A 23,497-nucleotide genomic window follows, 5' to 3' on the forward strand; every position below is an offset into this window, starting at 1 on the left:
TGTTGGGGTGACACTCCTGCGTCAGATTGCGTGGGGAAGGGGCGGCGCAGTCCTGGCTGCTCGCTTGAGAGGGGCTCAGGGAGAAATGGCGAAATGCCGACCAGCGTGGAATTGCATCACAGAATCACAGAATCCTCTTCATGGTTGGAAAGGACCCTTAAGATCATCGAGTCCGACCAAACAACCTACAATTTCTGCCACTAGAGCAGATACTGTGGAGGATCCAAACCCCCTCACTTTCCAGATTTCAATTTAATGAAACACTGAAATGAACAAATCGATGCCTAAAACTTCTTGGAATATGGTAGCCAATTCTGCCTTTTATTAGTGTCACCCATCTGAGAACTGACGGGTTCATTTGAGCTCCTTGGCTTATTAGATGTCAGCGTACAGCAAAATACGCTGCTTCTCCAGCTGCCTTATGTGGGGCTAGCAAAGGCCACTGGCTCCAAGGTGCTTTAAGGACAGATTTCGGACTCCTTTTGGATCGGGGTTAAACTCGATCCTCTGCGTTTCTGTGCTGCGTGTCACGTTTTATATTTCCCAGCTTTGGAATTCCTTGAACGTCCTACGGCTCATGGTTGTGTCTTAGGGCCCAGCCCTGGGGGTTGTTTGCCATCCTCAGACTTCTTCAGATCTGCTTGTGCTTTAAGTTGCAAATGTGTATTGACATACCTGTAGACGATGAATTATTTAGCAGTTGAGCTGTAACTGCAGGTTTTTGAATAATGCTAAGCAATTTTAAGGAACTGCTTGCTAATGGCATGCACGTACTCGTTAGCTAATTTACTTGACCTGTAGCATGCAGAATCTGAACTGAGCATCTGTGCAGATTCTGCACACATCCTCCTGCCGTTTCTAATGTTATAGCACCTTTTCTTTAAATCCTACTGTATAATAGAAATCTTTTGCAGTTTCCAGGGCACTATGCCTTGTGGGTCTGGGTCTGAAGTCCTGGAAAACAGGTCAGGCTCCTTGGTTTCGAATGCGAGATGGGCATTTGAGCCCTGGCCCTCGGTTCTGGTTACCTTGTCCTCAGCTGCAGGAGCAGAGGTGCTCGCACACCTCTAACGTCTGTGCATTTTGCAGAGATGTCTCCCTTCCTCCGCCGTATCTGCTTGATCTTGGTGATCACGTTTCCCCTTCCCTCTCAGGCTGTCAGTTAAGGAAATAGTCTAATAGTTTACTTTTAATTTGCATGGGTTTAGAATCCTTACTGTGTAGCTTGCCTGATAACTAAATTTACACTCTTTAAGACTAATTTAGCTGGCAGTCTCCAGGATTCTTAATAATGATTCTGAAATCTGGATTAAGAATCTCCTTTTCTGCTGGCCCAAAATTCCAGTTCTTCACTACCTCCCTGGCTGTTTGGCTGGGGAAGTGCCCCTCACAACCAGGAAAGGTGACATCATTTCTTCTTATCGACTAGCAGGCTCAAACCTGCTTGGACAACTCTCACTGTACTGTTCTTACCAAAAAATGGTCTTTTGGGGAAGAGGAAGTAAGAGATAAAGGTGCCACTGCCCGGCCCAGCTGAGCCCGGTATCTCTGAGTCGCTTCCCCACGTGCACAGAGCTGCTTTGCTCCTTTCACCCTCTGCTGCTTTGTGACAATTTGGGCACCACATCTCTAACAAAGTGGTAGCAAAGACTGTTAAAAACACCGCCAAAACCTGAGAAAAGGGCAGACATACGTTCTAAGTTTATGCCGTCGTACGTGACGGCTGCAGCGTGCTCGGGAGGCTGGGGGAGGGAGACCACAGGGCAGCTGCGGGCTGAGGCGGCTGAAAATCCTGAAGTAACGGGAAACCCGGGCCCTGTGACCCCCGCGGGCGCCCGCCTTCGGCCCCTCCGGTGGGGACGGGCCCGGTGTCCGGCCGCGGGGCCGGCTCACGGCCGGCCCCATCCCTCCCGCCCAGCCCCGCTCCGCGGGAGCTACCGCTGACTGACGGGCCCGGGCCCGGCCCAGCCCCGCTCCCCGGCCCGGCCCAGCCCCGCCACCACTCCCGCCGCTCCCGCCGCCCGCTCCGTTGCCGAGCGACCACACCGGCCACTTCCGGTCCCGCCTCAGTCCCGCGCGCTCACCCGCCCGGAAGCCACGCCCCCGGAAAGGGCGCGCGGCCCGGCGTGCGGGGGTGGGACTTCCGGCGGTTGGGGCGCGCTTGCGGCGGGGCCAGGGCGGCAGCGCGAGCCGGGGCTGCGGGCGGCCACGCAACTTCCGTCCGGGGGGGGGGGGGGGGGGGGGTGTCTCCGGTTGCCGCGCGCCGCCGCCTCAGGGGCTGGGCCGGGCTGGGCCGGGCCGGGCGCTGCGGGCGGCCGAGGCGACGCGCCGGGCCGCGGCCTGCGGGGGAGCGGGGCGAACCGGGCCGCCGCCCAACCCAGCGCAGCCCCGAGCCGGCCGTCGGGCCCGGCCGAGCGGCGGAGCCCGCAGCCCCGAGCGGCTGCGCCCAGCTCCATGAATGGAAATCGGCAGCGCAGGTGAGCGCGGGCGGCGGCGGTGGGGCGGCCTGGCGGGGCCGGGCCCTGCGGCCCGTTTTGGGGCCGGGGGCGGTTCGGTCCTACCCCGGGCCCCGCTGCCCGGCCAGAGCGGGGGCTCTCCCGGTTCCCGCCCTGGCGGAGCGGCCTGTGCCGGCGGGAGCGGCGGGGAGGCCGTGCGGGTTGGTCTGGCGGGTCAAGCGGGCGGGAGGGGGTCTGCCCCGCCGGCCGGGCGGGAGGAGCCCTTGCGGTGCGTCTCCGGTAACCGGGGAAAGCTGGGCACCGCGTCCTGCGCCGCTGCCGGTTCTCTGTGCCAAAAACGGTAGGGAATTAACTTATTGTATTTCATAACGAGCGTTCCCAGGCAGCGGCGGTAGGCCAGCTTGCATAATCTTGTAACTGTGATGGTGACTCTCAGATGCCACCTCGGAAACTGAACCGTCACCGTCGGCACAGGCAGTTACCGGTAACTGCTCGTTTCAGCATCTTCTACTGGGTAAATACGAGCTGCATACCGTTGTGCAGCTACTTGCGGGTGCTGGAACTTTAAGGCTGATCATACCTTCGGGAGTGAGTGCTGCTGCACCGCGACAAAGCCAGGAACCGTATGGTTTTGCCTTCGGTCGTTTGACCCTTTCCCATGGGAAGCAGATGCCCAGTATTTGTAACCTGGGTGTTTGTGGGGTATTTTGAGAGTTGGAGAAGGAACTTCTGCTTCAGTTTATGGAAATAATTTGTCTTCAAGCTTGACAGAAAAGTGGAAGGAGAGTTCAGATTTGGGCAGTGTTTGGTCAGCAGCTTGTGTCATAGCTGGATGGCAAAGGGAATGTTAAAGCCACTTGGAATTCCGTTTCTGTCACTTCAGGATGTGCCACAGCTACTGAAAACATGAGGCTGAAAGTGTCAATGCAAAACATGTGTTTTCATCATGTGTAGATAGATACTTTTGTAACTTACATGGAGATTTAAGATAACGATGGATTTGGATGGAAAAACTTGGCACCTAAGCTATGTCCTTGCTTAATGAGGTATATGATGGGGTTGAAACCATTTTAGGAAGATGCTGGATTTTAGCAATCTGATGGAATTAAGATGGTGTGCTCGTATACTGTGTATGTTAACTTTAACTATAACTTGGTACAGTTCTATTTGTCTCATGGTAAATAGGTGGATGTTTCCTTCCATGTCTGCTGTGTAACGAGGGGAGCGTTAAGCGTGATGTTAACATTCCGAGTTTGAGGGGACCTTGTGGTCATCAGGCACCAGAACTGGTACAGGAGGGCACAAACAGCAGCAAATGAGGGTTAAAGTTCTGTTATAAAAGGGAGAAGGACATTGAGTTGTGCTTCCTTTTCTGTCTGTGAAGGGAAAATATAGGTTAGAATAAGCAGAGTCTCACCATAAAGCGGGGAAGCAAAGATGGGATCGTGAGTATACCTGGAGTAAAGGATGGAAGCATGAAGCAGTGCTGTAGGTGGCTTCCTGTTTGTGGGACAGGGTTAGCCTGTGAAATCTAGCAACTATGCCTCTTCTGGTCCAAATAATGCGAACATAGTTTAAAGCAGAAGGATGTGAAGCTGTCTGTTCAGGGTGCAGGTAGTGGTGAAATCAAGGAAACCAAGGAATAGCAGTAAAATGCTCCCTGTAAAAAAGGTGAAGCAAAGTAAAAGCAGGTCTTGGTGAAAGATCGAATTCAGTGTCACACCAGCAGAGCGTTAAGTAAACTTCCAAAAGGCAGGTATGTTAAAACAGTGCTGCCAAGGAACTGAGGGTGCTCTGTGGTGTAATTGAGTCAAATCGGACTGCTGTGTATGTCTTCACGTGTGTTTCATAAATTGTTCCTTCAGAGTTCACAGCTCTTTGTGTTAAGTGTCAAATTGGTGTTTCTTGACTCCAGTATAGTATGTTTTTAATGAAGCACTGCAGACACCTTTGATCTTCTTTTCGCTTTTCTAGACAAACTTTGGGCAGATAAGATTCTGAGAATTTACTTTTTTCTTCCCGTGTTAAGAGCAGTGATTTGGGAGCCCCATTAAAAGTTACATTTTTGTGGGTGGGGTAGAGGAGGGAAGGGAAATGAATCATAAGTGCCTTCAAAAGTTACTCTATTCCAGAACACATGTGGTGGAGTTACAGTGGCAGCTCTCTCTGGAGCTGCAGTGGAAGCTCCTCATAGCTGTACTTCCTTAGCGGTAAAGGTGTCAGGGTATTTATTCGGCTAACTTACAATAGAAATTGAAAGAAATGACAGGAATATACAGTTTATGTGCCTTTCGACACATCTGGTATGTGTTAAACACTAATCGAACCACAGCCTCCCACTGTATGCGGCTCCAGCTGAGTCCCGCAGTGGAGCCAGCCTGCCATTGACGCCGTGCCGTCTTGCTGGATACTCTGAAAATTCAGCTGATACGGTCCTAAGACTTGTCTTGAATTTGGAGCGAGAAGTCACAGCAAGCAGGGTGACTTGCCAGCTGATCACAGCTATTTGATAACTGAAGGGATTTTTCTCTCTCGTTAGACTAGACTGCATAACCAAACTGTCATGCAAAGCACTTACCTCTGCATTAAAGAAAAGGTTAGAGTTGGACACAAGTCAGTTTTGTTGTTAATGTTCGTCAGTCACAGTTTCTTATTACTTCGTGCTCTAGTGCATTTTTCTGAAAACAGTGACATTCATCATGAATTTATTGCTTCTTTCAGTTTTGTTCACATGCAAAACTTGTTAGGATGTGAAGTACATTTCAGTATTACATTTAAAAAACTTCAATTTAGTAACTGTTAAAACTGTATTTTATTCTGTGAGCGGCTTCCTGGTAGCGTGGTTTGAGGTTGAGTAATATGACCGTGTGTCTCAGACCTTACTGCTCTGCTCTTAGATATTTTTCAGACAATAAATTGGAAAAAGGGGAATTGCTTGCATCTTAAATTTGAAACCTCAGTGGCAGGTAGATGGATGTCATGTTTTGCTCTCTCCCTAACGGCAATTCAAAGTTAGTGAGTAAGGGGGAAGAATTATGTCGTTTTCAAAACGGTAAATACGAAACCAGGAAAATAAAAATGAGTGCATCAAGAATTACGTACTTGATTATAAACTGGGATATCTTTTTGTGTGTAAACGCAAGTACATGTGCGTAAAGGTTTCTTTCGGTGGCAAATCGTGGTATATCTGCACACAGTGATAACAGACCGTCCTGTTCTCCGGCAGTACCTTCAAGGGAAGAGCATTGTTGTGTTACTGTGGGTTTCTGTGTTCTCTTCTGGAGCAGTTAGGTATTAACTTTACAATGTGCATATAAGCTGCGCTTTTTTAAGCTTAAAGTTCTTTATGATTATATTTTTGTAATGGTTCAGAAGCATTTATTACCTTGCAAATGCTTCCAAAACACTTCACTGTATGTTCTGTAAATTTGTTAGGATAGAACAAGTCAGGACACCAGTATTTACTTGTGCAGTTGGCTGTCACTGAGCGTGGCATCAAAACGTTGGCTTTTGATGAGTTCTAACATGACTTATTATCTGCAACCTTAAAAAAAAAAAAGCCTAAATTACAAGTAGGAATGTTTAGAAAACGTGGATTGCATTACTCATAAATAATGTAATGCCACCAGCGAGGCTGCAGCTACGGAAATAAGGCAAGTCCTGATTTCTGGCATAAGTAAGGAGCTCAATTATTGAAACCAACATTTAAATATAATCTTCCCTATCTAGTTTTTTAATCTAGAATTAACTTATTTTTCAATAGTGATAGGATTTTCTTTGAGCTCCACAGGCTGGGCCTCTGAGTCCAAGCAGAGACCAGGGGCCCTCTGAAAGGGACTCTTTTCCCCCCCACCCCGTCCGTCCTCTCCCTGCTCCAGGGAGAGCTGCTCGCCTCAGCTGAGATCGGGACAAATCTGCCTTGTGTTACTGAGCCAGAGCTTAAATAATATTTTACCTGTTAAGTCCTCTATCGTGTTTTTAAGGCTGTTCAATCACCCATCCAATTAGAGATTTGGAACTGTTTTCTAAACAAAAATAAAACTACTAGGTGATCATCTGTTAATATTTTCTGGTTTTATAATGCTGAAACCCACAGTTGCTGGAAGCTTGGTACTGATGTCCCTTTCTGTAAGGAAAGGATCATGTAAGGAAATCTCTATTGTCTGTTAGCATCTTACTAGAAATCAGTATTTTCGTTCACGCTGTAAAACTGTTTTGCATGCCAAAAGCTTCAGTTTAGTTTGTTGAAAGAATTTGCAGGTTTCTGTGCTTTTGCTTTTTCTGCTCAGGCTTTATTGCGATTAGGGCTTTGCTTGGTTGCTAGGTAGACTCAAGCCTGTGCTTTGGATGCGGGCCAGGTGTGTTCTATACTGCTGGCTGTATTGCCGTAGAAATTACAGACAGGTTTTGCTGTGTTTAACCTTTACTCTAACATCTATAATTTCGCAGAAGAAAAGATTGTGATTCAGGGCTCATTTAAATCATGAGAGGGACTTCCATGTTGGTCTGGAATATGATCTGACTTGAATGGGAATTTTCAAATTGTGGCTCTGAATAATGACAACTGCAAATTTCCGCTCTTTTCAAGTTCTGTTGGAGTAGATGGTTCTGTTGGTGGAGGTGCCACACTTGAAATTAATTTCTTTGTCCATGTATTTTTAATGTTACGCCACACCTTAGCTCTTTGAAAAAGTAGTATTGGTATGAGGTTTTTCTTCAGAATGTATTTTATAAACAATACACTTATTCTGTTTTAGCGATTTTTTTTTTTTTTTTTTAAGTTTTGAAACGTTAGTTTCCTCATTAGGCCTTCTAAAAGTGACAATTCCTTTTTCATCTTTTTTTGGGGGGGGGGGGGGTGTTGTTGAAACATTGGGTTAAATATAAGCAAAGCTCTTCAAAATCTTGTCCCTCTCTGCTGGTGACGGGACGTAGGTTGCCTGTCCCCAGCCTGGCACCGCTGGCGTCCCCACAACGCCCATGTGGGAAATGCCGCTGTAAATCCCCTGTGAGACATAGCGGGTGCGAGACACCAACTTCTGATGGTGGCGGGGAGCAAACCACCGTCTCTGCTGCTGGTGAACAGAGTAAACGGAGCTTTCCTGGTTTAGTATTCAATTTTTGCAGGCACATTACAAGGGCTTTGGCTCCTACTTGTCTATTGAGCATTCACCTGGGAGAAAAAAGTCTTCCCACATTGCTGAAGGATGGTCATAAATAATGACTTCAGCAATGCTGTGATTGGTAATTTATAAATTGATATACCTTTAGGTCCTGAAGAGGTATTTTTTTTTTCCTAGCTTGTGTTATTACTGATTTAAATGCTTAGTTAAAATTTTCTCTGCAGATTTTTCCTGTATGTTTCCTAATGAGTAACTGCACATTCAGGAGGTCGAAGTGATTTAGTGGCGGATCTCGTATCTTCTTGAAATGTACTCCCTTGCTGTAGAAAAGCCTTCCAGGAATCTGTCTGTAGCACCAGTTTTAGTTCCTGTCTGTGTGTTCATTGTTCTGCTGGGGACTTTACTTAACTGGTTTTATGAATTGGGTGCTATTCTGGCATGCTAAACAGTCTTGGTTTATGGGGTTTTTGGCTTTTTAAGAGTATATGAGTATATCTGCGTATCTGATGCCCTAATGGCAGAGTTGTAATAGTTTCTTAAACGCAAGTTTCTCCTCTTGAAAATCCCTTGTGTACAACTGGGCAGTACAGAGCTGCTGTTCTGGGGGCACTGGGAGACCAGTACCTGCCGTCTGCCATGGGGCCAGGCTGTGCGGCAGCAGGGCTTCTGCAAGGATTTCTGAAACTCTCACGACTTCGGTTTTGCAATGGTTAAATAACAGGGAGGAATTGGTCTGCCACTCACAGTCATCCTGTGCTATTTAGAATAATACTACTTTTAGTGTTTTTGGTTGGTGTGTTTATTTCCATGAGCTTGACACAGGACTTAGGCATGAGGCTGCGTGAGTCACGGATGTGATACGGGAGCAGGAGCTGTCCTCAGAGAGTCGCTTGTTATTTATGTTCTATTGGGTTTTGAGTCACAGGTTTGAAGCCAGTGACACAGACTTTCACAACGTGCAATCTGGCAACTTAGTGTATTTTGAAAGCAGGATATTCCGAGTGGGTGCTAGCATATTTGGACAGTGATAGCAGAACTGAGTTACAACACGCTCCTGTTCTTAAGTTAACGTGCCCAAGGGAGCATGTGTATCACAAAATGACAGCAAAATAGCTGAATTTTAAAAATTATTCCTGAAGAGTGTGTAGGACCTGCACTTCTTATTCAGCTATTGGTCACTTCTGTTTGCCAAAGTGGTAATTGGCAAAATTCCTGTTTGCCAAATTCTGGGTTCTACTTTCTTGAAGAGTGAGCTGTTTCCTGAGGAGCCGTGCGTGGTGCCGCGAACAAGGGAGGCGAAGGAGCCTTTGTCAAACAGCCGGGAGGTTCTCGGTTTGTTCACCACTGTTGTCTGGAGCGCGGAGGCTGGGGACACGCTTGTGTGCTTGGCTTTGGGCAGAGCATCTCTCTTCTGAGTCGGGACTCTGGAGCGCACCCTGCCTCGCTTAGTAACTAAGAGCAGCATTTCTTACAGGGCAGACCAGACTGTAGCAAGCTTTTTAATGTTATCTTTATTTCGGCAGTTTTGTCAGCATTTCCTACGGATATGAACTAAATATAAACGATGACATGTATGTCTTTGTAATATTAAAATAGTCTATTGAGTCATTTATGCCACTCAGATGTTTAGTAGTAACTTTTGCATATGCTTGTATTCTGAAAATATATCTGGAGTAAATTGTAGACCTGCTTTTACTCGTGTGACGGTATTAAAATGAAGAAAAAGTTGAAGAGAACAGATGCTTGGAACAAGTTTTGCATAAGCATAGTCTGTGAGGGTGTTTTAAAGGATGCTGCTTGGTTTATGTTTTTGTTTTATCTTATGGCTGGAAGCCAAGCCTGCTCAGAACTTTTTGGTAGGTTTCTGGGTAGAGCCAGACAAATGTTACAGTGGAACTTCGCTTTGATGTTCACCTAGTCTCAGTACACAGTTTTCTTCAAGATATTGTGAGGTTTTTTTCCAGGAACGGTGGAGATTAATCAAAAGGCAAATAAGACATTTTTACCAGCACTTGACATTTTAACTCTTCTATGAAAATGAGTGGGCTGGAATTGCTGTCTGCGTCACTGAGTGGGAGGAGAGGGGAGAACTTTTAACTAACTTAATCAAAAGCTCTGTAAATCATGACATTTGTTCCATGAGTAATTTTTTAAAACTCGGGCTACAAAGCATGTTGGTTTTGTTGTTGTTTCTTGATTGGAAAGAGGTAATTTTTAAGTGGAAATACCAGTAGAAATTCTTGAAAGTGGGCTGTGTTTACTAGTGTGTTTGGTTTTGTAAGGTGTGAGTAACCCAGATGTTCAGCTGAGGATTCTCATCTGAATGATGCAAAGTAAATTAAATAGATAACCAGATGAGGATATAATGTATATTACTAAACAGGAGTTTTTAACTGACTTTCAAAATACCCATCTCTTATTGCAGACTTTGGTTTCTCTGAGCAGCTATGGGTGTTCTCTAACATATAAGTAATCAAGAGTTTTACAATCCTGTGTCTTAATCTGAGTCTTTCCTCTTCTGGTCAATCGGCTTTATCGGTGCAGTTAGATGGGAGGTAACGGTTTTCTCTTCATCTATTTTCAGCCAGCAAAGTTCAAGAATAATCTGTCTTCCAAGACTAAGCTAATAATGGTAATGAAATTAAGAGTTTATTGCAAAAAAAATACATCAGTCCAGAACTACTTTCATATTTTTGTATTTTCGGACAACTTTGTTATTACTAGGGTGTTCAGAAAAGACTTGTAAAATATTTTGTGTTTTGAAGGCAGACGGGCTTTCCACAGTAGTAAAGTGTGGCAAGGAAAAGCACACTTTTTTGTTTGTTTTGGAAATGTCCTGATTTTATTCACGCTAACCACAGAAGCTGAAACTCATCAGTAAGGGAACAGTCTAGGTGTGGGTGGAGGAAAAACAGGGAAGTGTTCGTTTGGAAGTTAATAGATTAGTGTGCTGTTCGTGTGCTGTGTGGCACTGCCGATGTTCCCTGGTCCCTGCCTGCTCCTCCTGAGCCTTGGCCTAAGACTTGAAAAGGGGGTACAGTCGTGCCTCTCAGTGGGAGAGGAGTATGTGTATACCTGCAAATGCGCAGACCCTTACGTATTTTTAAACTGCTGCAATATAAGCAAGTGGTGCTTTTGCAGCACAGCCTGTCTGTTGTGCTTATCTTCTAATGGGTGATCTGTTTTTGCTTCGCAGGACCCGTCGGGGCACAGCCCCTGCTCATGGTGCCCAGGCGTCCTGGCTATGGCACCATGGGCAAACCCATTAAACTGCTGGCCAACTGCTTCCAAGTTGAAATCCCAAAGATTGATGTCTACCTCTATGAGGTGGATATCAAACCAGATAAGTGTCCTCGGAGGGTGAACAGGTAAGAAGGTGAAATTTGTCTTTTAAATTATACTGATACTGACATTTTTAAGCAACAGAGGAACCTACTGAAGTAAATATAATCTCTGTGTAGCTTAAAATCTGAGCATTATGCTGTGGAGACCTGTGTGCAAGTTCTTACAAACATCTGTGAGATGGGTACAGCACCTTTTCCAGCTTCTCTTCAGTTTGGTTATGACCAGATGCTATGAAGTGGGCTGACCTTTAGTGGCTAAACCTCGTGAATTTTGGGAGCCAGAGAAGCCCCCCCAGGAGTAGTAGTTAATTGAAAACCTGACATTAGAGCTGTAATCATTCTTGCTTTTTAAAGATTACAACATTTCATATTTCCTGTATTTCTTCTCTGCATTGAATAATTTTTTTAGTAGGAGTTACATGTTAGTCTCTTGTGAAATCTGTTTCATCAGTTATAGTTTAGGGTAGCTGAAAAAGCAATTTTTTCTTCTTTCATCTGCAACTCTGGCTTTTTGAGTTTAACCAACAAAATATTGCTATTTAAAAATACTGCTACTTTACCAGCTTTCATGTGTGTGAAAATGTGGCAGATGTTAGTTAAAAACTGCAAGAGCTTGTATAAACAAGCCCAATAAAAGGATATAGTATCTGCTGGATAAATAACTTTGGATAGCGTGCCGTGAATTACGCAAATAAGAATGGCTTCCGTTAGCCTAAATTGAAATCAGGATGCTGAAATACCTGCTTTGAAGAATTTTCCTTAGAAATATATTGTCCCTTTCTGTTGCACGCTGTGACAGTTATTTCTAAGAAGTCAGTGGATTTACGTAGATTCAGCTATTCTCAAATAGTTTCTGAGTAACATCCTGTCTGCATGCTTGTATTTGGAATAAATGGGGTTTTTAGTTCCTGAATGGTTGCTGGATAGACGGGAGCAATGTGCCGGTGCGGAGCAGGGGTGTCAGATAAGAGGGACTGGGGCAGGCGCACAACTGAGGAGACATTTTGAAGTTGCTTAAGTGTATTGACGTGGTTTTAGCCAGTGAAAGAACTTGGATTCAGAGAGTTTAGTAACATAAGTACTGTGAAATGGAGAATTTTTCTTCCCTTTCCCCAAGTCCCAGCTGAAAGGTGAAAGTGCTGCTACTAATTTGGCTTGAAGAGGAAGTCAATATTTATTGTCTTCCTGAAGTACCTCAGGTTAATGTTGCCAGGTCAGGAAATGGTATGCTAGTAGGCTTCTGCTTTGTGAGAATGCTAGTTCGCATATGCTTAAGAAAAGTGTTTAATTTTTGTAGAATAAGGGAGTTAACGTTGTATCAAGTAAGATACAGTTGTGCCACTGAAACGCAAAGAATCCCCAAAGAATTCCAATCCTGAGGGGACGTTTCAGTTAGAGGTATTGCAAAAGTCTCTTTGGACCTGACCTATCTACTACTTGTATCAAGAAGCCTTTTTTTATATAATATAAAAACTATATGGGGTTTTTTCAAGTGCGATTTCAGTGCTTGTATCAGGTTACTGTTTTCTTTATTGTCATCAACTCCTAATTTTGGGAGGCTCTGCCTGCAAATTTGATCAGGCTTTTACTTGATTTTGTTGTAAAACCTCAGATTATTAAGGACTTAAAGCTATGACCTTTCTGTTAAGGTACCTCATCTTTATATACAACGTAGACAGAAATCAAATCTCTTGTTTATTGAAGAGCAGATGGACGCTACTAGGTAGACAGTGCAGTTACCTTCTGCTTCAGCAACTGCCTTTCAGCTGTGAGTTTGTGTTAGTTTTTCATGATACCAGCTTGTGGCTTTTTCCAAGGTGAGCGTGTCCTTGTTTTCTATAATAAAGGTTATACAAAGGCCTCAGTCATTTCTAGGACTTTCTGAAATTATTTCAGTAACAGTATTTTCGAGGATTTGAGCATTTGCATTGATTATGATTTCATTCTTTAGCGTCTGTCTATTATTTTCATCGAAGTATGTGAAGCACCTTTTTGGAATATCAGTGGGTGTTCTGGAATTCACTGGAGTAATAAAACACAGGGAGCGTGGGAGCCAGTGCCAGTCTGATGCTTCTCTGAAAACATCTTCAATGTCATTATCAACTTTTCTAGGGAGGTGGTGGACTCAATGGTGCAGCATTTTAAAGTGACAATATTTGGGGACCGTAGACCGGTTTATGATGGGAAAAGAAGCCTCTATACGGCCAATCCGCTTCCTGTGGCCACTACTGGGGTAAGATAACTGGGAAAAAAAGATACTTGTAACAGCTTCTTAGGGAAGAAAAAGAAACAAGCCCAACTTCTAATACTGCTGAGTTCAGAAAAAATGAAAGTATCTGTATTGAAACGGAGTTCTAATGTATTTTCTGCAAATCCTGATGTATGTAAATGTACATGTAATTGCTCCATTCAGCACCTCCCCTAGAATTTAGTAGCCTCTTTCTACAGCAGTATCTATTAAATACTCAGTTTTACAGACTGTAATACGTTATCTTATGACGAAGTACTATTAAAAAAACAAATGACAGTTTCTCTGGAATTAAGAGTTTTCTGATTCAAGGTAATAAAAAGTTACGTGATCCTCTTCTGCTTGGTGAGGACCCAGTTCCATTTATTTTGTGCATTTGATAATGTACTCTTATCAAATGTGCTGTGTCCTAAATATCTGAGGTTTTGAGTCTCTGGGCCAGTTATGGGAGGGAGGGAGGAGTGAAAACTCTGGTAAGGCCACCAGACTTGAGATTAAACAGCTGCTTTTTAAAAAAATGTTATTACTTTTTTCCTCCCTCACCCAGGTGGATTTGGATGTGACATTACCGGGAGAAGGTGGAAAAGATCGTCCCTTCAAAGTGTCAATAAAGTTTGTTTCTCGGGTGAGCTGGCACTTGCTGCATGAAGTTTTGACAGGAAGAACCTTGCCTGAGCCTCTGGAACTAGACAAACCCATCAGCACTAACCCTGTCCACGCTGTCGATGTGGTGCTACGACACCTGCCCTCCATGAAGTAGGTTCACTGTCTTCCCGCAGTCTGTCTTTGCCTGAAGTACCCTCCCGGGGAGGCCTTCACCCCTCTTTCTTCACAGGTGAAAAGAAAAAGCGATGGTTCCCCTCGTGCAGCACAGCTGGTTAGCTGAACTGGGGAGACTGACGCTAATTGTGTAGAAGTATCTGTTTCTGTAGACATTTAAACTCCAGGTGATGTATTTGTTTGAAAAGATCAAGAAACAGGAGACACTTACAATAGACCTTACTTGAAATACTGAGAGGTTATAGTATGCTGTAGCACTGCTTTCATGTTTTCTGCTCAAGTTGAGCCAAGCATCGTGCTCTTGATGGCAGTGACTGTCTGAAAGCATGAGTCTTTCCAATTCCTTGATGGAATTGGATATACCCATCAACGGTGCATGCTTCCTGTGTTTTAAAGACGCAGTTGAGACTAGATGCCTCTCCTAACAAAGTCTCTTATTCTTCATCTCAGAACTCGTAAACATTAGTGAAGGCCAAATTAATTTTGCTTTATTTGGTCAACGAAAGTAACTTCTGAAGTCTGATTGCTGGTGTTAGACAGCTTTGCACTGGTGTTTTTCATTGGGTATAACTGACCCTTTAAAAAAAAAAAGACTTATGGTCATTTATGGAAGCCAGTGCTTCTGAGGTGCCTGGATCCTAAGGAAACATGAAAGATGTTAACCTCTGTACTAATGTCTGACCATCACAAATGTGAGAAGTTGTGCAGGTTCCTGAACAGCTGTTTTCTACCTGAGAGACACATTAGTTTCTCTAGTTCTCTGTTTCCACCAAAGCTATTACTTCTCTCAGTGTACATTGTATTCAAATGTTCCCTAGTTAAACATGTAAAATGATATTTGAGGGTCAGTGCTGGTGTACAGAATCTGCTGTGATGGAGATTATATTTTCTTGAAGTGGAAGATCAGGAAGGGGAAGTTAACTTAGTTCTTGATTTGTGAAAACTGAAAGTGGTTGTGCGTTGCTAAAACTGGTAAGTCTTGTGTCTAAGTTTAAAATCCCTCTAATGGGAACAGCAGCATTCCGTGTGTATTGCTTAAATTTGGTTCTAGGCACAAAATTTCCAAAAAAGAAAAATAATGCTTTGTGTTATAATCTTTATTATAGATGTGTTTTTTTTTTTTTAATTTGGAAAGCAATAGCATAAACGTGTGGTCATCTCTTTCACTAGGTACACCCCTGTGGGCCGCTCCTTTTTCTCAGCTCCGGAAGGCTATGATCACCCCTTGGGCGGGGGTAGAGAGGTCTGGTTTGGGTTCCATCAGTCTGTTCGGCCTGCCATGTGGAAGATGATGCTCAATATTGATGGTGAGTTGGGATTCAGGGTTAAGAATAAAGATAATGACAAAGATGCCTGTAAGAATAAAAATGACCTTGCCATTCGGTCATTGTACTGCCACGTGCTTGAGTTTGTGGTACTACGTTTCTGTGTGGTGATAACTTCTGGTGCCATCTGTGCAGAGGGATTTAGTAACCAGAAGCTATCTTGTACTCTGATTTCTTAATTCATACTGTAAATAATAAAGAGTTAAAGTAGCTTGGGGTATTTTGCTAGAATTTGTATCAGAATAAGAAAACTTTCAAACTTTAATTGCTTTATAGGTAAGGGAGTTTCACCTGAAAAATACTTGCATCTCATTACTCAGTTTGAAGATTTAGTAGTTGTCTTTTGTAATATCCTCATGAAACACAACATTAACTGGGAAGTCAGTCTGCTGGTAACAGTAGGAGATTGTAATAACGAAGTGTACAGATGCATACATTGCCTTCCTGTTCAGCCAGTTCAGACCAGACCTATGCAGCAAAGGCTCCCTAGAAATCCTAGTCTTTTTCTCTGGATTTGTCATCATGTTAGTGTTACGGCAGAAATTTACCTGCTATATTAAAAATAATTCCTATATAGGAAGGAAAAGTCTAGCATAGCTAGTTTTCCTACTTAATTTTCTGTATTGGTACATCCACAGTAGTACAGGCAAATTGCTTAAGATGTGTCTCTGTGCAGCTGCCCACAGTAGGTGTTGTTCAGCACTTCCAAGAAAACTCTGTAAAATGTATCACAAACACTTTAGTGAATAGGGCTAATTGAGATGGGCTTTCTTATGCAAAATCAGATCTGCTTTGCACCACTTTATTAAGCCCCAGATGAATGCATCTGAGATCAACTGGTGCCTGTGTCAGACTCCTCGGTGCTGTAAGCGCTTTGGGTCTATTTAGTTGTTAAGCTGCTATTGAAAAATGTCAGTGTTTGAGATGCAGGTGCTACCTAAAGTTTTCTCTAATTCGCATTCTGTTCTCTGTTTGAAATGCTTTGCAAAACCAAGGTAAACAGTCTGTCTCTTTTGCACTAGGTTAAGCACTCTCCCTCAGGTTGTGCTTAGCATCTCTTTTGGAGCATAATAAAATGTTGCAGATGATACTGAGTTTTCAGCATGAAAATTTGCAAGTCCACGTGTTCTGCTTTACCTAAATTGTGGATGATACTCATGTTGACTTCAGATGGGCTGGTTCTTGTGAAATTGCCTTTCAAACAGCAGCCATGGTGTAGCTATTGTTTGAAAAATAGATGAAAAAATCTTACCAGTCTGAGAAGTAACCGATATTAGTATTTATATGATAGGTACTGAGATAACTACAGTTCAGGTAGGACAAGAGTGTTAATTTACACCAATTTATGATGTACTGTGCTGTTACTTTCTGTGAAGCACACTTTCTCATCAGCATGAGAAGGTGTAGTAGTAACTCTTGCAGTAGAAATTTTTCTGTCCTTTCTGTGAGTGAGAAACTTCAGAACTTTGTAAGCTCTGGTTTACGGGGCAATCAGTTTATGGTGTGGTTTGAGGCTGTGCAGATTCCGTTCAAATCCCATCGCTTGATTTTGGTTGAGTTGTTTAACTTGTTGGGGGTGCTCTGCAAAGCCTGTTTCTCCGTGCCTGTGTTGCAGCGGGAGCCGGCACAGTGGCCATGGGGGCGTCGCTCCCTGTGTTCGTTCAGGCAGCGCTGTCGGAGGTGTTGGCCCCCGTGCGTCACGCCAAGCTGGCAACCTGCTGACGTGACGCATGTCTGAAGAATGTTTCATTGTATTAGCGCAGAGATGTGGTGGGTTCGGTACATGAGATCTGGAAAGCTAATAAAGTGCTTGTCAAGTATTTCTTTTCCGTTGTTGCTATTTAAAGTCTTTAATGTATGGAGTAGCTTGCTTGTGTTTGAGCTATATCTAGTGCCGCCTCACCTCTCTTACTAAAAGGTATGTTTCAAGTGCTTGGAACTTCATCAAGCAGATTGTTTATGGTCTTCCATGGAATGAGTCAGCCGGCCTGTTTAAAAAGTGTATTGTCACTTAATGTGATTGTGTTATTAGTTATGCAGGGAGAGTGAGAGATTTTAGTAGATGAAGGGTTGCACTCACCACTACACTCACGTGATTTCTGTATAGTCAACACAGTGCTCATGTTTCTACCAATTAGTCTTTCAGTAATTGAGCAGATTATTCAATATGCAATATAATTTTGTTAATGATACAATCTTAGCTTTTTGTGTTAAATGTCTTCAGTAGAGAGATGTTAATACTGTCTCTGCTCGCAGCTCCATACAGAGTCAGGAGAGAATGTCTGTCTGGGACGTTACAGCTCTCTAGAAATAAATGTTATCTGGGGAAAAACCCTTTCAAAACCCTGAAATGCGAAGCAGTTGCAGGATGACTGTGCTGGAGACTGATGTGTCACTGTGGGCCCTACACGGCTTCTGTACGCATAGTTGTTACAAGGCTTGCTAATCTGTTTTTAAAAATGTGTGCTGCACAATATTTGCTTGAGGGTTACGTGGAATTTTAGAAAGCATTAATTTACATATTGCTCTACAACATTCTGACTTGGCTTTTTTTACACTTAATATTTTGCTCTTTTTAGTTTCTGCCACTGCCTTCTACAAAGCACAACCTGTAATTCAATTTATGTGTGAAGTTCTTGACATTCATAATATTGATGAACAACCAAGACCTCTGACTGATTCTCATCGGGTAAAATTCACCAAAGAGATAAAGGGTAAGTAGAAATGTTTCTGTTCTGTCCCAGGTAACACAATCAAGCTAATTTTGAGGGACTTGTTTTAACTGGAAGCCTCCTGGTTAGTGTGCATCAGAAGGGCCCTGGAACTGCCAAGAGAACTGCAGTGTGTCCTGTTTGTAGTTCTAGTCCCAAAGGAAACAGTGCAGATCTAGAAATTAAAGATGAAAAATGAGGTATGTTCCCAGTGGCTTAAAGAAGGAAAGAGAAAGCGTGTTGTTTATTTCCTGGAGAGAGGTAAGTGGCTGCCGCCTTTCTGGCTGGCTAACCTTTTGTGAGCGAGGGTCACTGAGGCCATAGTGGTGCTGTGCTGTGGGTCTCCCACTGTTTAGATGCTGAGGCAAAGTGAAAATTGATTTCAAAGCTAACATAATTGATTCTTTGAAAGTATGCTGTTGCTGTGACTTCTAATAACTGATTGCCTTATGGAAAAACGAGTACCACTTGCTGACTTGCAGCTGAAGGTCAAATTCCATTCCAAAGGAATTGCATAAGCTGCTGGTTTGGGTAGTTTCACTCCATATGTGCTACTTTGCTTTGCGTTTTCCCATATCCTTTCATTCCAGTGTAATTTGCAGAGACAGCAGTCTTGAAAGAGCTTGGCTCTTTGAAGTGCTGCCCTTAAACACTTGTGTTACTTGATGCAAGTTTAAACTCTATTGAAATGCTGGGCGAAAAAAAGGGAATTTGAACTGTATTCATAAACTGATGTGTTTGTAGAATAGTCATTAGTGGAAAAAAAAGTAAAGGAATTATTTTGTAGTAGTCCAACATGCCTCCCTTTTACATCTCCCTATCTGTCTTTGTTCTGGAAGATGGGTAACTGGTGAATGAGGAAGTGTCTCTGCTTGATTTTGGATGCCTCAGCCGCTTTGTTACCATCGTCAGAAGATGTTGAAAGGTTACCTTTGCTGTCAATGTTTGGTTTTAGTACCGTAGTATCTGGGAACTCAAGCCAAGATGCGATCACGTATAGTGAAACCCTGCGTTAAAGAATTGGCAGTCTGTGAGCAGCACTGTGGGAGGGTAGTGCCTTCTGTGGTGTCACAGCGGATTAATGACAAAGCAGTGAATGAGTTCCAGATATCTCTCTATTCACAACCCTCTTCTGCTTGGCCACAGTGCTTCGTGGCTTCATCTTTGTATTTTCTCTTATTGCTGTATCAGCTCAGTGGTAGTTTATTTTTGACTGTGCCATCCTCTAAGTAATACTGATGTTAATGTTGCAATTAGTGTTGTCAGGAATCAGTGAAGTACAGCTGATATTTCTTTGGGACGTCTGTGTCCCTAGTAAACTAAACACAGTGTCTGCTCTCTGGTGCTTAGGGACCTGATTTGATGCGGGGTGTTCAATCTGTGGTCCACAATCCACACGAGCCTCAACAGGGCAAGTCATCCAAGTGCTTTCTCAGGAGCCTTTACTAGTAGACTGTAGGTTGAATCCTTTGGGTAGCGAGGCTCTGTTTTCAACTGCCTTTTCTTCTCTGGCGCTGGGGAAAGACATAACAGTGCGACGATGCTATGTGGCATTGTGTAATAAGCTCAGTACTTCCAGCAGATGTTGAGTCTGCTGTCTCTGTACAGACACTGCGCACACAGTTAATAGAAATAGCCACTGAAAGCCTCTCGAAGCTGCAATTGTTGCTGTCATTATTGTGGGTAGAGAGTCAAGCCTGGTGAGCCTCCGGTGTGTCGGCTGGGTGCTTAGATGAAATCTTCAGCCACTCAAAATCTAAAGTTAAACTTGGTCAGTGAAATTGAAAAAAAATTCCAAGCTGCATGTGGACGCAAAGCTAGGGGGAAAAATGAACAATAAGGTAGAAAACTAGGGTTTAATGTCAATTATATTGGAACTGCTAGTTTTAAGAGGAATAAGCATTGAGAATGAGAACAAATACGGTGAAAACAGCCGTCTGTGCCTGAGATTAGTCACATGCCTGTAAAATCAAACTGCTGCAAGAAATTCGGATGATATGGAAGATCAAATATTATGCATTATGATTTGGTTTTGAGGATAATACCTGATTAGTCAGAAATCAAATTATAATGAAAGCAAGATGTTTAGAGAATAATAATTTCTTATGTTGTGCTGTTTGCCACTGACCGTCAAAGCTGTTGGATTAGAATGTGTGAACTCATATAATAACGTGCAAGTTTTTGTGTGGTTGTGACACCAGGTTTTTTGGTACTTCTGTGCAGGTCTAAAGGTAGAAGTGACTCACTGTGGAACGATGAGAAGGAAATACCGTGTTTGTAATGTAACAAGAAGGCCTGCAAGTCATCAAACGTAAGATGCTTTTTTTCCACAGCATGAAGTGTGTGATACCTTAACACTGAATGTGTAGCAGGAGCTAATATTTTATTATTTTGGGGAACGGCGATACTTGCCAACTAAGATTTCTGTACATTTTATTAAAATGCATGTCTTTTCAGCTTTCCTTTGCAGTTAGAAAATGGCCAGACTGTGGAGAGAACAGTAGCACAGTATTTCAGAGAGAAATACAACCTCCAGCTGAAATACCCTCATCTTCCTTGCCTACAAGTGGGACAAGAACAGAAACACACCTACCTGCCTTTAGAAGTAATGATCTTGTTCTGATGATAAATCAGCTTGTTTAGTGGTAGATGGTATCATTTTGCAAAGCATTAAGAAGCAGTGCGCAGTGCAGTACAAGCGTGTTTATCTATTTACATGTTCGTTATTCTTCTATTTCACTAAAGACTGTCTACATCTCAGAGAGTGCTTTAAATTTTAGAACTGTGAGTAAGAAGTATGTGGCTGCTTAAACCCACTGGGGGTGTGGTTTGTAGTGATGGCACAGTACTGTGTACCTGCGGTAGGCTGGTCTCTGTTTCTAGGTGCTCCTGTTGTGTATTGACGCCTCTGATTTTCCTTTAAGGTGTGTAATATCGTAGCTGGCCAGCGGTGTATCAAGAAGCTAACGGACAATCAGACGTCGACTATGATAAAGGCCACAGCGAGATCTGCTCCAGATAGGCAAGAGGAGATTAGCAGATTGGTTAGTTCTTTAATTTCAGCTTGGTGCGATACTACTCACTAAATGACACCGGACTAGAACACATTAATGCAAAAACTTCTCATATGACCAAATTAGTCTTTTCATTCCTTCTTCTAGCCCCTTAACTTAATAGACTTTAACTACTTTTTTTTTAATAGGATTTATTTAAAATAGCTTGCAGTAATAGCATGGGTCCAGCACTCAGCAGTATCAGCTCTTGTGTTCTAATCTTTACAATTACTTCCAAGTAGGTGTTGGAACCACTCAGGACTAATAGTTCAGTGTTTCCCTGTATCGGGCCCTCAGGGGTTTTAAACAAATTTGTGAAGTGGACTTGGGTTTTAGTACCCAAACTCATGGAAGCCCTTGTTCTAGTTACTTTTCCTTGATTCCTGTTGATATTTGAACACTGTACTTTTTTTGGTTATTGTAGGATGCTTATATTTGTAGTGGTGCTGAGTACTTTTAAAATCATGAGCTAGGCTCTGAAAACTTGGGTCAAAATTTCACACTTTGTTCTGTTGGTGGTTTGGAGATGGTGGCATCGCTCTAACACTACTTAATTTTAATAGACACTGAAATCAAACTGGAACAACTTGACTGGTCCAGAATCATACGAGGAATCTGTGAAAGGGTAGAGGAATGATTCTAGGTCTCCTGCACGACAGTCTTGTCCTGGAGGTGTTTGATTGCTTTCCTTAGTACATGCTAAATGTTTTCACCTCATAACTCCAATATCTTTTCTTGGTGCTGAGTCCAGACACTCTCAACATCAGTGTTTTTTCTGACCTGAAATATAAAACTCGGATATTTTTAGTTGGATACTCTTATAAACAGATAGCTCTTATTTGAAACTGTCTGGGTTTTGAGCTGACAAGTTAGCCCAAAAGTTTAAATTAAAATTCTGGAAAAATACAGAAGACATGAATGTGCAGTCATAAAAGGAATTTGTTTAATCTCGCATGTGCTTGTCTCTAAAAGAGAATGCTTTTTGATCTGTCCTGTGAGGAAATTAAATGCGCTTAAATCAGCATACTACAAATGAGCACTTGAGTAACTAAGGGAACAAAAAAATCTCAGCCAATATATCTCATGGCATTAATTGTTTTCACTTGGGGATAGGCTGACAGTGTTGAGCCGTTAAATCTGAGCCTTTTTCAATGACAAGTGGAATTGTAGAACACTTCTGCAGCATTCCTGTCCATCTTTTGTTTGTTATATGAATTATAATTAGATACTTCTGTAATACGGAAAACCTCTTCGTTTAGGTGAGAAGTGCAAATTATGATGCAGATCCATTTGTTCAAGAGTTCCAATTCAAAGTCCGGGATGAGATGGCCCATGTGACGGGGCGCGTGCTCCCAGCTCCGATGTTGCAGTACGGAGGACGGGTGAGGCTTTAGCTTTTTCTTTTGTTTCTCTTTTTTGAAGAGCGATTTGCCGCACACATGGCCTGTTGCAGTCAGTTCAGGGGATTTGTGCGATACAGGGATCAGAGTTGGAATAGTAAACTTTTTTTTGTTACCTTGGAACTGTAAATAGCATAGGCTTTTTATTTTTCTTTTTTTGAATATCTGTGTTGGTTTTGTTTCTACAGAATCGAACAGTGGCAACACCAAGCCATGGAGTATGGGACATGCGAGGGAAGCAGTTTCACACTGGTGTTGAGATCAAAATGTGGGCTATAGCTTGCTTTGCAACACAGAGGCAGTGCAGAGAAGAAATACTGAAGTAAGGCATGTCACGGTTCAGGCTTTGGACTGTTCTCTTAATGAAGCCATCTTAGTGAAAACATGAACATAGGACTTCAATGAGTGTTTCACCTGGTTTTAATAATCTAAGATGTTAGCGGGGGATCCAAGCTGGTTTGCTTCCTTGCTGGAAGCTACAGTCAAAACACTGTACCTGGGTATGCTGTGGGGGTTTGGTCCTGTGACGTTGCTGCTTTGCATATAGTTCCTTCTGGCATCTGGAATGAAGTACTAAAGGTGTCTAAACTTGTTGGTTGGGTGTTTTTTCCATTCTAGTCTATGGTGTTTGCAAGCTGTACAGCCTCCACAGAGTGAGCGTTCTTAAATGCTGCTTTAAGAGCTGTTTGGAGTTCTCTTCGTTTGAGTAACAGTTCGTCCCCTTCTGCTTTAGTTGCTGTGTGCTGTTGCTGCTGCAAAAATTCAAAAAACTTCTCATCTTTAGGGGTTTTACGGACCAGCTGCGCAAGATCTCCAAAGACGCAGGGATGCCGATCCAAGGCCAGCCCTGTTTCTGTAAATACGCCCAGGGTGCAGACAGTGTGGAGCCCATGTTTCGACACCTCAAGAACACCTATTCGGGGCTTCAGCTCATCATTGTCATCCTGCCAGGGAAAACGCCAGTGTATGGTGAGGGAATGTCTCTGTCTTTACCTGTTTGGTCAAGTATCATTCAAAGAAATTTGCTGCCCAGCACATGTTAGAAAATTCTGGACCA

The 23,497-nt window shown here is 43.2% G+C and overlaps 1 protein-coding gene across 3 annotated transcripts in view; it reads left to right on the forward strand.

Annotated features, from left to right (window-relative positions):
* Nucleotides 1-2,322: 2,322 nt before the first annotated feature.
* AGO3 (argonaute RISC catalytic component 3) overlaps nt 2,323-23,497 on the forward strand; it is a 34,516-nt gene continuing 13,341 nt past the window's right edge. For all 3 annotated transcript variants that reach the window (XR_008469738.1, XR_008469739.1, XM_054223577.1), the window contains exons 1-12: nt 2,323-2,477; nt 10,776-10,947; nt 13,036-13,156; nt 13,719-13,927; nt 15,122-15,258; nt 17,856-17,990; nt 20,211-20,298; nt 20,445-20,592; nt 20,912-21,031; nt 22,300-22,422; nt 22,629-22,762; nt 23,225-23,409. Coding sequence is in view for 1 of the 3 variants with exons in the window: in XM_054223577.1 (XP_054079552.1) it covers nt 2,459-2,477; nt 10,776-10,947; nt 13,036-13,156; nt 13,719-13,927; nt 15,122-15,258; nt 17,856-17,990; nt 20,211-20,298; nt 20,445-20,592; nt 20,912-21,031; nt 22,300-22,422; nt 22,629-22,762; nt 23,225-23,409 (1,591 nt within the window). In the remaining 2 variants the exon portion in view is untranslated. The remainder of the gene's footprint in view (nt 2,478-10,775; nt 10,948-13,035; nt 13,157-13,718; nt 13,928-15,121; nt 15,259-17,855; nt 17,991-20,210; nt 20,299-20,444; nt 20,593-20,911; nt 21,032-22,299; nt 22,423-22,628; nt 22,763-23,224; nt 23,410-23,497) is intronic.

The sequence above is a fragment of the Rissa tridactyla genome, chromosome 18 (assembly GCF_028500815.1).
Source record: "Rissa tridactyla isolate bRisTri1 chromosome 18, bRisTri1.patW.cur.20221130, whole genome shotgun sequence".
NCBI classification, from domain to species: Eukaryota; Metazoa; Chordata; class Aves; order Charadriiformes; family Laridae; genus Rissa; species Rissa tridactyla.